The following is a 14807-nucleotide window of genomic DNA, read 5'->3' on the forward strand; positions in this document are numbered from 1 at the left end:
CCTCAGGTGAGCGCCACAGTGTTGTTGTTTTCTTTTTTTTTTCTACATGTGTTACGGCTGCATGTATTTTCTGTGCTTTCTGTCCTTTTCCTCTCCTGTCTATTGCTCCGCTCAGGTCTCCTCCACATAATCGATCCACAGTGAGGTGCACCTGGCGAGGGAGGAAGGGTTAAATGCTCCAGGTCCCTGCTGCAGAGAAGGGAGCTTCCTGTTTGTGGACCACTGGTCTTGCCTCTCAGCCTGGGACTTTATGTTATTTAGTTTTTCTGTTGTATTTTGATTGTTTTTTAGCATTTATTTAGCCTCCTGGTTGTTTTGTATTTTTTGTTTTTGTTAATAAATCCCATGGTTTGGGGTATTTTAAAAGGTGCTGGAGTTTTACTTTGGGTAAATGGTGGAGTGTTATTCGCCCCATAGGGCTGACTAAGGGTGGGTCATAACAACATAACTCTCCCAACTTTGCTTGTCAAACTGAGGAACAGAATTTCACATTGTGAATAATTTAACAGTCAATACCTGATTTTCAGAAACAGGTGAAATATTAAAAAAAATCAAAAACCTTGTGTAAGTTCAAGTGGAACAGAAATGCAGCCTTCCTAATGCACTGGTCAGCCTATAACCACGCACACTGAACACTTTATCCTAATGACTTGGCAGTCTATCTAAATGATCTCCATCTCTGCTATAACAGCTGCTTCACCCAGTCTGCTGTACTGGTGCTGCTGCTTGCTCCTACTGAACCTGCCACATGCAGATGCCACTGTTTGTGCTGCTTTCTTGTGTTTAAATGTTTTGCTGTGAACTGAATTATTTCCAGATGTACCACGACCCACCTGTCCAAACCTGCTGTTTGAGTTCTCATTGAACAGCAGGTTTGAATATATACTTTAGGGGAGAACGGAGTAAATCAAGCCAGTGGGTAAAATGAGCCACCCCCTTCATCTAGGTAACCATAAACAAAAGTAATCATGGGACCACAAATTAAGAAAGTATAGTTCACATTACTCAATCTGTCTTGGACTCAAGCACATGGAGAGAAAAAGATTTTTGTCATGCCAAGTGAATTCATCATGTTGCTAAAGTTATCAGTCTTGTATCTTAATTAAAAAAGATAAGTTTTGGACATTATTACATGTTAATTTAAGTCAGTGTAAGCTACAAAACAAGGTCATAAACTTAGCATAATTGTGGATTTGAGCCACTGTGTGAAACAGTTTTGTCAAAAATGGAGGTTGTGGGGTAAAACGTGCCAGTGATGTTGGGGCCAGTTGAGTCAATGGCTCAATTTACCCACCAAAAATTATTTTCTGATATGCTAGACACTAGATACACTGTTCATGTTAATGTTTGATCACTGGTTCAAGTGTTACAATGTTGATAAATAAATACCTAATTGTTGACTAATGTTAAGTTTAAGCCACAAACAAACTTGCTGAACATTCAGACGGGTGACAAATTAAAGGAAAATCCAACATAAAGTGTCTCAGTAAGGTGTTGGACCACCATGGGCCACCAGAACAGCTTCAATGCACCTTGGCATTGACTCTACAAGTCTCTGGAATTATTCTGGAGGGATGAACACCATTCTTCAAAAAGATATTCCCTCATTTGGTGTTTTGATGATGGTGGTGGAAAGCGCTGTTGAACACATCAGTCCAAAATCTCCCATAGGTGTTCAGTTTGGTTGAGATCTGGTGACTGTGAAGGCCACACCATATGATTCACATCATTTTCAGACTCATCAAACCATTCAGTGACCCCTCATGCCCAGTGAAAAGGGGCATTGTCATCCCCCAAGAGACCATTCCCATCAGGATAGAAATGTTTCATCACAGGATAAAGGTGATGACTCAGAACAACTTTGTATTGATTTGCAGTGACCCTTCCCTCTAAGGGGACAAGTGGACCCAAACCATGACAGCAAAATGCCTCCCAAAGCATAACAGAGCCCCCAGACCCCCTCACTGTAGGGGTCAAGCATTCAGGCCTGTACTGGTTTTTCCTTTAATTTGTCACCTGTCTGTTTACACAAAAGCACATTTACACACACATTCTTTCTGTAGCTAAAACACAAAGATCACAGTTTAATCTTTACTGAAAATGTTTAGGTAACATGTTGAACAACAAGACACAAATATATCATTTTACTTAAAAGTATGAGTTTATGCCTTTCTTAAACTAATGCCATTAATAAAGTTCAACATTATTTTTAATTTTATAATCAATTTGTTTGATTTTCTGTAATTTTTATATCAGTATTTAATTGTAGCGCTATTTACCTGTAGAGCACTCAATTTACCCCATCCCCATGCTCATTTTACCCCTACCTTGGGGCAAATTGTGCCATAGGACTAACTTTTTTTGATGGCTCATTGTTCTAAAACCATAATAATTAGATAACTTGTTTTAATTTCCATGGGTACACAACAACCTGAGGTGTATATAGTCACTATTATTTGAAACATACTTTCGTTTTGCATAAAAATCATCATATGTAAAAAGTGGCTCATGTTACCCCGTTCTCCCCTACTGAGTATTTCAAGTAAAGTAAAAATGAAAAAAAAATTCTAACATGGTCGTTTGATTTATTTCTAGGACATCAATCCAGCCTAACGACCTAATCAGAATGCCACAGAAGATGCTTCAGGTCGTCCTTTAAACTCTACCTATGCTTTGGTAGGATTTCCAACTAGACCCACAGGATCCACTGAGACTAAAAACACCACCCCGCCAGAGACCATTTATGCTCCAGTTAACAAAACTCCGAAATCCAACCACCACCCTGAACTGAAAAACACAGATAATATGCATTCACAGGACTAAACCACGATGTGTCATGATGGATTCTCAGTCCAGCTCAGCCAGAGTAGTCTTCAAACATATTACTCAGAGGTCATACTGGACCGTCCTGCAAGCCTTTTGCTAATGAAACATGGACTGTTAAGTGTAAAGTTAATTAGACACGCGACACGTTTAATAAACTTTGAATAAACAAGTGATCAGCGAGCCGCTCAGCTCCGTGTCTGAGTGCAGCTGGGGCTGCTTGATATAAACACCGTCACATCACCGCAGGGTGGGGCTTCTGGGCTCTGATTTGCTGAGCGGGACAAAGGCACGCGCCCTGCTCAGTAAAACTGCCGAGAGAGAAGAACAGGAGGAAAAAAATAAGAGGCGGAGGCAGTAAAACTAGTCAATAGCAGTGCAGACATGTTTGATTGGCAGCAGAATCAACCAATGGAAGGCTGTAAACTACGATTCAACCTCAGTTTAGTCTCACTAGTGACGTCTCTGTCTGGATTAAGACCCCTCTACCCCGCACCTCACTTTACAGAAATGTGTAAGATTTGTAATGTGATGTAGTAACATTTGACTTTTTTTAAAATTTTGTTTTAACGTGCACATTGGCTAATTACTTTCTTCACAATTCTTTAGCTTATTACTATAAAAAGTTTACCATCAACAATTAGATCTTCCCCCTCTATTGATATTTTTTAAACCCCTATTAAGACCCATCTCTTTTCTTTAGCCTCTTAATTGTCAGCATGAAGACATGCCTGACCACACTCTTGCCTTTATCTGTATTTTTATTTGTTGTTTGTGCAATGCTGTTTGTGTTATGATTTTATCAAGATATTCATTTTCTTATATCCTCTTATTCATGTCTGTGTTTATATTTGAGCATTCCTGTGTTTTTTTTTATATTGTAATCATCCATCAAATAATCCCATAATTTAATCTCTCTGTAAAGCACTTTGGTCAACATCCATTGTTTTTAAATGGTCTCTTTAAAAGAATTGACTTGACTTGACCTGCACCAGAAGTGTCACTACAGTGGAGTCCTGCAGGTAGACTGTCTTGCTGTACCTAGCAGGACTTTAATTACATTAATATTCTGAATTCATTTGTGTTGCTCTTATATTGCTAAAATTACATGTGAAATATATATCGCAACAGTTTCAATAAAAACTGTTCACATTGAAATCTGTGGATCGTACAATGACTTAAAGAAGACCAGGTGCCGCTGAGCCCAGTACACTCATTCTTTTAGTTTTTTATGACGAGTGTGTTGGCAGGAGTGCAGCACATCTCAGGTTGGCATTTACATCTCAGTTTAAATGCCAACATGGTTATTTTAAGTTACACATGTTAAACATTGAAGAGGCTCTCCTTTCACCATTGACGTGGGAGACATCTGTACTTTCATATGATTTTTGAGTTACTAAAAGCATGAAATTAAAAATGGACATTCTGTCAAAGCCTTTTAATCTTCAGTGTAGACGACAAGGACATGAAGAGTAAATCGTCTACAGTGGAAAATGAGTTGTAAGATGACCACACCAGAAGTGAGTGTCAAGAGGTGTGAATATGAAATGAAAGTGATGTTGTAAATCACTGATAATTAATTTGTTCTGATGGAAATGTGTGATGATGATGGTTAGACATGACAGATGAAGTATGATGGATATGAATATGTTGGAAATTGTATAGAACATGTTTTTAACCTTTTTAACCGTTCTCTAATTAACATTAAGCTCAGGGGTGTTAACGCTGTCTAAAGTGCAGATAGAGAGATCTGTTGAAAACATATTTTCAAATGAGATCGTTCTCTCTAAAAAATGACTTAATAAACTTGATTATGAGATTAGAGGCCATATTTCATTTCAGTTTTTTCAGTAGTGTATTCTTTTAGGTTTTTTTATGATGAGTGTGTTGGCAAGAGGCTGATTTTATTTGTGGTAATCAAATATTCCAAAGATTATGTGAAAAATGGGACCATTTCTTCAGTAGCAAGAGTTTCAATAAAAACTGCTCAGTGAGATCTGTGGATTATGCAGAGACTTCCGAGAAGACAAGTAACCACTAAGCACGGTCACAGTGCACAAATAGTGTTTCCACTTCCTCATACAGCTCATATGCACAATGGCTCTGGTCGTTCTTCTCTTTGCTGTTTGTGTGCTGCATTCATGGGAAACACAAGGTAAAACAGTTTTCTTTAAATATTTTCTGTTGTTTGACTTTGTTTTCAAAGTCTGGTTGTTGTAGTGAGGCACTACTGGAACTTGTTGTTGTCATTTATTACTCCATCCCAATCCATTGTTCAAAAAATGGGGTTTGTTAACGTTCTGGTTGATGTAAATGAGAAAAATTACAATAATCAATGATTAAAATATTCTTCAGTACAAGAGAAATTTGAACACAATACATTAAACTAGAATTCCTCATTCTTGTACAAGACCCGAATATATCCAGACAGAGATTTTTAAAAATTAAAACCTTTTAGTGTTATTAAAGTAATGAATATAGAGTATTATGGTAGAGGCACGCGCTCTTTATTTTCTGGTTTTACTTTCAGTATATCTCTACATTTGTGGAGCTTTTGACATTCAGTATATTTCCTTTCAATATCTGCACTGTTAGGCTGATTTATCTTTAAAGATGACCTATTAAGCTCATATCAACTCAAAATTTTTAGAGTAGCTTTGCATGATTCACACTTTAAAAACTCCTTATTTATCTTATACTGGCCCTTTATGCAGCCCCTCAATATACACTGTTTCTCTTTACAGGCGGTTTTAGTTCCTGTCTCTTTAAGGCCCCCCTCCCGATGAACCCACACTGTTCTGATGGCCAGTTTTACGTATCAGAGTTGTGTAACTTTACCGCCAATGCAAACCATCAACTGTATATAAATATGGACAACGCGTCTCCACTTCCTACCGCGATGCAGAAGTGAGGCCAAAATATCTCCTGTCTGCCATCTTGCTTGCGTGATATCTTTGGAGACAGAGTCTGCGAAGTAGAGTCGGGTGGCGGGATGAAGGCCTGCAGAACAAGCCCCGTTAGCCATCCTGCTGCCTGACGGAGGTTTGAGAGCAGCTGTCACAGCTGTCAATCATGACATCAGACCCCCTTTCTATATCGTGAAATAACTAATTAACAACAAATTTTTCAGAAAAAATGAGCACTTGGACAAACAGCAGTGTGATAAGAACTACCTGAAATTACAGAAACCATCTCTGGGAAAAATGTCCCATTCACTAACATGGAGGGGGCGGGACTTATGACCTATACTGCAGCCAGCCACCAGGGGGTGATTGAGATGTCTTGGCTTCACTTTTTGGGATCTGTCATGACGTCTATATTTATATACAGTCAATGATGCAAACCAAACATTTCCTGCTTTACTATCTCAAATTAAAAGCTTTTAAATGACTAAAAACCAGGAGACTATTATTGTGAAGAATTCACAGGAAATTAAACATGTTCCTCACTAAAGTAGCAGAGCTTTATGAGCAGTGCTAAAAACCGGTTGAAACAACAACATATGGAGATATTTGGAGCTATCTGTTCAGCAAATAAGTTAGAAATAACGCAGAGAGGAATAGTACAAGCAGAAACAGCCACAGTGATGATGATGTTTGATGTAGAGCTGCAGACGACCAGCCAATAGGTAAACTACTTATTTTACTTCACTGTGCCTTGTAATGGAGTCATGGCTCAGCGTGACCACCCCCCGAGCAGAGTAGTGAACTTGTGCTGTGCATCTAGCAGATGACCATATAAAGAAATCTGTCACAAGCTGACATGAGCTCGGTCTGAAAGTAGAAAAAACCCTTTGAAACTGAGTATTCAGAGCAGTCTGAAGCCGATGCTTTTTACACACAGGGATTACTTTTACATACGTTTACCTCGTTATTTGACACATTGGCTACTTTTAATATGAACATCTGACATTGTGACATTATATATAGGACTGAAAATAAGGAAAGCATAATATGTCCCCTTTAATTTATTTTTATCTTAATTATGTTTTCTATAAATTGAGTTTTGCAACATGAGAGTGTCAATGTAGTTTCAAAGCCTAAGATGTGGGCAGCGATTCAGATGTCAGGAACCAGGCAAAATCAGTCACATCATATTCTTTTAAATCAATTAAGCATCAATCCTGATTTCCTAGGAGTCCTGATTACATATATTAAAACAAACAATGAAACATTGAGACAGTCCCCAAATTCTTTTTACAGACTTAACAACTGTATTTACAAAAAGGGTATAAATATGGACAAGATGTAGAGACACAACTTTAAAATGCAGAGAAAGATTAGACAAATTAATGAGAGAACCACATTAAATTATGATTACTGAAAAAATGACATAAAAAGGGCTCAATATCGTCACAGAGGTTTAGGATAAACCTGAACTCATTTTCCCTGTAACATGCGCATCTCTGTGTGTGTGTGTGTGTGTGTGTGTGTGTCAGAGCATTTTTTGGTCACATTAGGTGAACAGGTACTATTTTGTGCTTATAGATTACATTTTTTAGTGTGAGAAAAGAGCTGCTGAAATGTAAAACAGCATTTATTCTCACAGAAAATCTGTTAAAATCACTTGAGGAAGTCAAATGTTCACTTCCATTTTTTTATCAGTACATTTTTGACGGCCTTTTTTAAGTTCTTCAAACATTTGTTTGTATTGTTTGACATGCGCTAAAATGATGCAGACTTGTGTGTTTTCCTCTGTTTGTCTTGGGTTATAATTGCTTACATATTGCTAACCATGACAAAGATTAGTGTCCATATCAATACAAGCAGCCACATACCATCCATACAACTATATGTATATATTTATATATTTAAATCTACAGTGAAGAGCTTGTCATAAAACTACTTCACTATTGGAGGAACTGCAGCTTCTGTCTTCTCACTCTTTGTTGAACCTATAAAATTCTTTTTCCTGATAAACACTCACTTGTTTGAATACATTTACAGTGTTATGGCAGAGATTTTACAAATTGCAAACATCCCAACTGGCAACAGTTCATTACCAGGTGTCAATTACAATGAAATTATGCTAAATTATTAATAATTGTGATTTTGGTCTGAGTAACTGTAGCCAGATTAATCTCTTTTTAGACAGCAGGTGGCTGCATGATGATTATGGTCACAATGTAGCAGCAGCACATGGAAGAGGAAATATCTATATTTTGTGAGGGGGGAGCATGTATGTACTGTTTATATTTAGTTAGTGTTGATTCTGCTCCTATGAAGATGGACACTTTCAGGAAAGCATGAGGGCCAATTCTTCTAACTTTTCCATCACTTCATCTTCTCACATTCAAATATCTGTAATTATGTTATGATGAGTTCACCTCAAATGATGTTTCCGTGTACAATGATGCAGTGGAAGAAAACTATAAATGCATTGACAGACAACATAAGGTTCAAATCAGAGGCTCCTCGTTCAGGGGACAGCCCTACTCAAAATCACACACACACACATAAAACCAAAACAAACAAACAAAAAAGCAATGGAAAATATCTAAAACATATCAGGTAATATATGTGATTGCAAAATGCATTATGTAGCATTGATAAAAATGCTATAAATGCACCAAGAATCATCATTACATAGACAGTCCATTAATCTAACTGAGTGTCTGCCATTATTTTACTAAAATTAATTTAAAAACATGAATTAGTGTTCAGGGAATAAAGGCAGGTGAAAGCAACATTCATTTTTTTAAAATTTCTGTTCTTTTTACAGGGTCCAGTGATGTGACAACTGTGTTTGTGCAGAAAGGGAAGGATTTACATCTGGATGTTAAGAAACCTGTTGTTCTAGGAAACAAAACTGTATTTAGGTGGACAGTCAACAAAACTCACAATATAGTAAGATTATTTCCTGATAACGAAATAAGAATAGATGACAGTTATGTGGGAAGGGCTGAGTTTTCTCTACAAAGTCACTCTTTGCTGTTGAAGAATGTGCAACAAAATGACAGTGGATATTACACTGCACTCATAACCGCGGACGAAGACCAACGTCTAGCTGAATACAAGGTCATAATTCAAGGTAGGTTTCTTTAGATTTCAAATGTTGATACACAGTAGTACCCTGTTTTATAACCCTTCACATCTATTTTTCCCCCTAGATCCAGTGTCTCCAGTTAACCTGTCAGTGGACTCTGTGTGTGTCAGCACAGAGTCCTGTAACCTCACTGTGAGTTGCAGGACAGAGCGCTCTCACATCAGCAGCACTTTTGGATGTGACAACCAAACCTGCTATCAGAAGGGAGGAGAGCAATCAGAGGTCACATTCTCTGGTTCTTCTCTCCGTGTCTACCTGTTGAATGACTACATCATCTGTAACCATAGCAACCAGGTCAGCTGGACCAAAGACTTGAAGAAGATTCGGACTCTCTGCCCTCTAAATACTGGTGAGACATAAAGACAATGTGTTGGGTCTCATGGATGAAATCAAATCAAAATGTCAATATAGTTATTTAACTGAAATGTAAAAGTAAACTTCTGCAACATTTTTATAGACTTCTGGGCACAAAGTTAAAATTATATATTTACAACTTTACCCTATAGAGATCATACATGGGCTGCACAAAATTAAAGGAACATACTGTATTGAGATATAATGCATGTCAATACAAATGCCCTGCAAAAATATTTCACTTTTGAAGGTTAGAATACTCAATTCTTGTGTTGTGTTCATTTAACTTGCACATCATAAAGTCTTAATGACATTTGCATGTGACCTATTTTGTTTTTTTATGGCAAATATTCACTTTTAAGTGTCTTTCTGTCTGTGTTAGTGACAGCCTACTGTTGTTGTAGTTGTTGCTTCCATGAAGTACAGTATATGTACGACAGACCTCGATTGTTTGAATTAGAACAAAATTAAACACAAAAAGCAAAAATAAAGAATCAATCAACACAGTTCATTAAATACTATGATTGTGCGTCATAAAACTCAACTGTACTCTACATTTATTTTCAAATGTATAAATTAGAATACTTACTGTATAACAACATATTTGTGAGATAAAATTATGTGGACCATTTTTTAAGCCAGAAAAGTTGTCAAAATTGAAAAAAGGACACAAAATGTTTTCCAAATACAGTATTTGGGGTAATTTGTTACATCCAGTATGTTGTATGTTGTGCTGTAATGTCAGTACTGTAATGAAATAACAGTTTTGTTGTGTTGCAGGTTCAGAGAGTCTCTCTGCTGGTATCCCTGTGTGTCTGGTGAAGACAGTCGTGTTTTCTGTCGGTCTGGTCATCATGGTGTCTGCCGTCATCAGTGTCCACCTGATGGAGAAGCTCAAGAAGCAATAATGAAGAGACAAATCTACACCAACCAATCTGTCATGCACATTCTCATCTGGATTAACCTCAAATTAATATAAAAGCAGAAAATCATTAATTATACAAATCCATCATACACGCTTTCATTTCCTCATTCTGATTAGGACTTTGGGCTTGATTGATTTCCTAGAAATAAATCAAACAACCGTGTTAGAAAATGTTTTCCATTTTTACATACTCAGTACAGTATATATTCAAACCTGCTGTACAATGAGAGCAGCAGGTTTGGACAGGTGGGTCGTGGTACATCTGGAAATAATTCAGTTCACAGCAAAACATGACCAGTACATTAGGAAGGCTGTATTTCTGTTCCACTTGAACACACACACAAGGTTTTTGGTTTTCAAAACATTTCACCTGGTCTTCCTTCTCTCCCAGCTCCCACTTGATCTCCTAATTGTGTTTGTTTGATTTGTCATTTCTTTCAGCATCCAAACTTCCTGCATTATTTTCCACTCACCCATGTACTTACATCTCACGTTTCCAACTGTGAGTGTCACGTTTCCGGCTGGGACATTTAAAAAAAAAAAACATTAGGTCATTAGGATAAAGTGTTTGGTGTGCATGGTTATAGGCTGACCAGTGCATTAGGAAGGCTGTATTTCTGTTCCACTTTAACACACACACAAGGTTTTTAATTTTCAAAACATTTCACCTGGTCTTCCTTCTCTCTCAGCTCCCACTTGATCTCCTAATTTTGTTTGTTTGATTTGTCATTTCTTTCAGCATCCAAACTTCCTGCATTATTTTCCACTCACCCATGTACTTACATCTCACATCTATGTATTTGTTTTTGTAAATAGTTTCATTTAATAAATAGTTTATTTTGTTGACCTACAACCCTTTGTGTCCTTCTTTGTCTGAACTGTGAGCCAGTCCATGATAGTAACTACCCTGCCCTGTCGATATATTGTAAATCATGCATTCTGCCACAGCTGTGGATTCCCATCTAAATACAGCAGCATTTAGTGCATTGCTGATTATTTAAGTCCAACTGAAATTAGAAAACGTTCATTTTGTTGGTCTCAAAAATGTAAAAATAATTGTCATATTTTGTCTGTCTGGTCCATAATTTCTGTGAACCTAAACCTGTAAACCATACTGATATAAGATCTTATTAAAAACAACTGAAATCAAGTCTCAATGCACTAAAGATACACACTTCCTATTCTAACAGCATTAGAAGACGATGAAGAAGATGTTCATGCACTGTCAATTAAATACATCAAAACTAAACTAATGTTGATGCAGCACTGATCAACAGCAGGAGACCTTTCATATCTGAAGACTGAAGGAAACTCAAAAACTTTTTGGTCGTAGCAGAAGCAGATTTGGCAGCACTGACTAACACAATAATTCTGTCCTTAAGAAAAGGAAGAAGGTTACATGAGACCAGGTGACGTTTTCAACCCATCTGACCTGAGTGTTTGGAAACAAACTAAACTCTTTTCTCATGTGAGCTGCATTTTGACACGTCTTTTTGTCGCGTATCATTGGTGCAATTCAGAGTGCTTGAAAGATGACGTCAAGCGATGAGGCCTTTGCAGGCTCCATTTTCTTTATCGCAAAATGTCGGTTTTCTGTTTGAAAATTTACTGATGTCCACACCACTGGTATCTTTCATCTTGCAGCCTGAAAATGTAAGAGGTCTTAAATACACTGTGGCGCAATGAGAAAGGAAGTGGTTATATTGCATGTGCAGTGAGCTACCTAAATAAGTGTGTTAAAGTGAATCAAACTAACTAAACTAATACAACAAATACACAGTATAAACTTTTAAATGACTTTTGTTGACGACTCTGCACTAACCAACCTGTCATGTACATTCTTATCAAGTAGTACAGCAGGCACCACTGTGTGTGTGTGGGAATGTGGTCCTGTTTACAGAGCTTCATTTGCTTGTTGTGCTACATATCACAACCTCTTAACTTTGTAAAAATATTCTGTCTCTCTTAATGAAGAGTGTTGCGTTGCTACTTCAACAGCCAACCTAGGTGCTTAATAAATCTTCTTCATTTCACCTACTTGTTTTGCTTCCTCTTCTTTAGGATGTCTGTCTTAATAAACCTGTTTTACCTTAAAATAAATCAGTTTTACACCATAAATCAATACAACCCCAGATATTTGTTCCTGAAGTTTGTTCATGCAGCCTGATTGAAACAAGTTTGTCTGCAGAACAAAGAAACAGCAGCAGGCCTTTTATATCTAAAGACTGAAGGAAACTCAAAACCTTTTGGTTGAAGTAATAGTCATGTGATTTCTGATTTCAGACAGGACTTCTCAGTGATCAGAATAATAGATCAGTACAGATCTGAACAGATACACACTGACCAACGCATAAATTCTGTCCCTAATATTTGTTTGAGTATGTATGCTGATTTAACTTTTGGGTAAATTAAGCGAAACATTTAAACACATTATTTATTACAAGAACCAGAAAACTAAACTCTCATGTCATATTGTGTATTTTTGTGAATCACTTAGGGCCTTGTATTGTAAATGATCATATAGCATGAAGTTTTTTCCCCACTCCAATATTGTGGGAGAGATTTCTTTCAAGAATGATACACTGAACATACACAACAAATGCAGATGAAGAAGACAGAAAAACAAGAACACTTAATCTTGTTGGCTGAATGATAATCCATGTTAAAATTTATTATTTTTTCCATTCATCCATTATCATTATCCACTTATCATGATCAGGGTCTTGGGGGCCTCTAGAGGTAATTGCTACCATTGGGTGAGATCCTGAACAGGTTTGTTACAGAGCTGACGCATTTATACAGACAACTGTTCACACATTCATTTAAAGCCAACGGCAATTTAGAGTCCCTAATTCACCTAACCTGTATGAGGGGGAGAAAACTGCCAACCTGGACAAGAAGACTTACTTAAAGATACATAAAAATACATTAAATAAGTCAAAAGAATAGCTTGGCTTTTTTCTTGCCAAGAGTTAAATGAAAATATGTCTGTGCCTCAAATATGAAGCTCCAGCAGGGGGTCAATTAGCTTAGCTTAGCACAAAGACTGGAAACAGCTAGCTTTACTCTCTACAAAGTTAAAAATATATACATAACCTCTAAAGCTTACTATTTAAAATGTTTGTTTAGTTCATACAAAAACAAAAATGTAAAAATCTCTATTTGTTATTTTTCTTTTCCAGATAACTGGATGGCAAAAATTTACTTAGCTGCAGGGGACCGCTGTCCGCTTCCCGTTTCCAACTGTGAGTGTCACGTTTCCAGCCGGAACATTTAAAAAACAAACAAAACATAACAACGATTGTTGTGGTGTTTACTGTTGTCATGATGACGAAGGTTGCGTAACTTTAAGGAAGTGGAAACCACGTTTCAAGTGATCATTTTATCCCAAACTATGATTTCTCCCTAACCCTAACCCTAACCAAGCTGTTTTTGTGCCTAAACCTAACCAGACCTTAACCACAGCGTTGTCACACCATAAAACATCATTATTTTTTTTAACAGTAATTTGGTTTTGGTAACAGTTTTTGAAAGCGGCATATTACGCTCCCATGGGTCATTCTGAAAATGGATCGTTCTGGAGTGCAGGTACAATCCACCTATGTGGTTGTTTAGTTATGAGGATGTGTTGGAAATAACTTAAAATGGAGGAAAAGCTGATCGTCATGGTCTCTGGTTTCTCTACTACCTTTATACTACACTGTATTCAATGAGCTACTGGGACTGTTAAAAGAAGGACAATGTGTGGAAACAAAACGCCGTCATCATTGGTCCATTAGTACAGCAGCTGGGTCAGAAAACAACTATGCAGTCGAAGTGGAGTATGTAAATTACGTTCTCTATACAACACCAACACACAGAACTACAGATTCATATGAGGTCAGAGACTGACTACGACTTTGCATTCATGTGTGTGAACACACCATTAGCATCCATCCTGTACATGCCATGATTTAGTCCTGTGAATGTATCTTATCTGTGTTTTTCAGTTCTGGGTGGTGGTTGGACAATTGAGCAAAGTTAATCTGAGAATAAATGGTCTCTGGCAGGGTGATGTTATTACTCTCAGTGGATCTTGTGGGTCTAGTTGAAATTCCTACTGTAGAATAGGTGGTGCATCCTGACGCATCTTCTGTGGCATTCTGATTCAGAGGTTGGGCTGCCTCGATGCCCTAGAAATAAATCAAACGACCGTGTTAGAAAAATAAATTTTTACTTTGCTTCACATACTCAGTACAGTATATATCAAACCTGCTGTTCAATGAGAACTCGAACAGCAGGTTTGGACTGGTGGGTTGTGGTACATCTGGAAATAATTCAGTTCACAGCAAAACATGTAAACACAAGAAAGCAGCACAAACAGTGCTGTCTTCAGTGGCATCTGCATGTGGCAGGTTCAGTAGGAGCAAGCAGCAGCACCAGTACAGCAGACTGGGTGAAGCAGCTGTTATAGCAGAGATGGAGGTCGTTTGGATAGACTGCCAAGTCATTAGGATAAAGTGTTCAGTGTGCGTGGTTATAGGCTGACCAGTGCATTAGGAAGGCTGCATTTCTGTTCCACTGTTCCACAAGCTTTTTAATTTTTTTAAAATATTTCAACTGTTTCTGAAAATCAGGTCTTAACTGTTAAATTATTCACAATGTGAAAGCAAAACAACTT

General features: G+C 37.4%; 2 protein-coding genes across 4 annotated transcripts in view; both read left to right on the plus strand.

Moving 5' to 3' along the window:
• The window catches only part of LOC121908207, a 44477-nt gene that overhangs the window by 18779 nt on the left and 10891 nt on the right, over positions 1–14807 (plus strand). For 2 of the 3 annotated variants that reach the window (XM_042428039.1, XM_042428040.1), the window contains exon 6: positions 8933–9217. In XM_042428039.1, the coding sequence (XP_042283973.1) occupies positions 8933–9217 (285 nt within the window). Of the gene's footprint in view, positions 1–8932; positions 9218–10002; positions 10434–14807 lie in introns of those variants that run through there. The other variant, XM_042428041.1, reaches the window with a different exon arrangement.
• LOC121908209 overlaps positions 4919–14807 on the plus strand; it is a 29653-nt gene continuing 19764 nt past the window's right edge. The window contains exons 1-2 of the mRNA XM_042428043.1: positions 4919–4978; positions 8545–8853. Coding sequence (XP_042283977.1) covers positions 4921–4978; positions 8545–8853 — 367 coding nt within the window. The 5' untranslated portion in view covers positions 4919–4920. The remainder of the gene's footprint in view (positions 4979–8544; positions 8854–14807) is intronic.

This window comes from Thunnus maccoyii, chromosome 12, assembly GCF_910596095.1.
Source record: "Thunnus maccoyii chromosome 12, fThuMac1.1, whole genome shotgun sequence".
NCBI lineage: Eukaryota > Metazoa > Chordata > Actinopteri > Scombriformes > Scombridae > Thunnus > Thunnus maccoyii.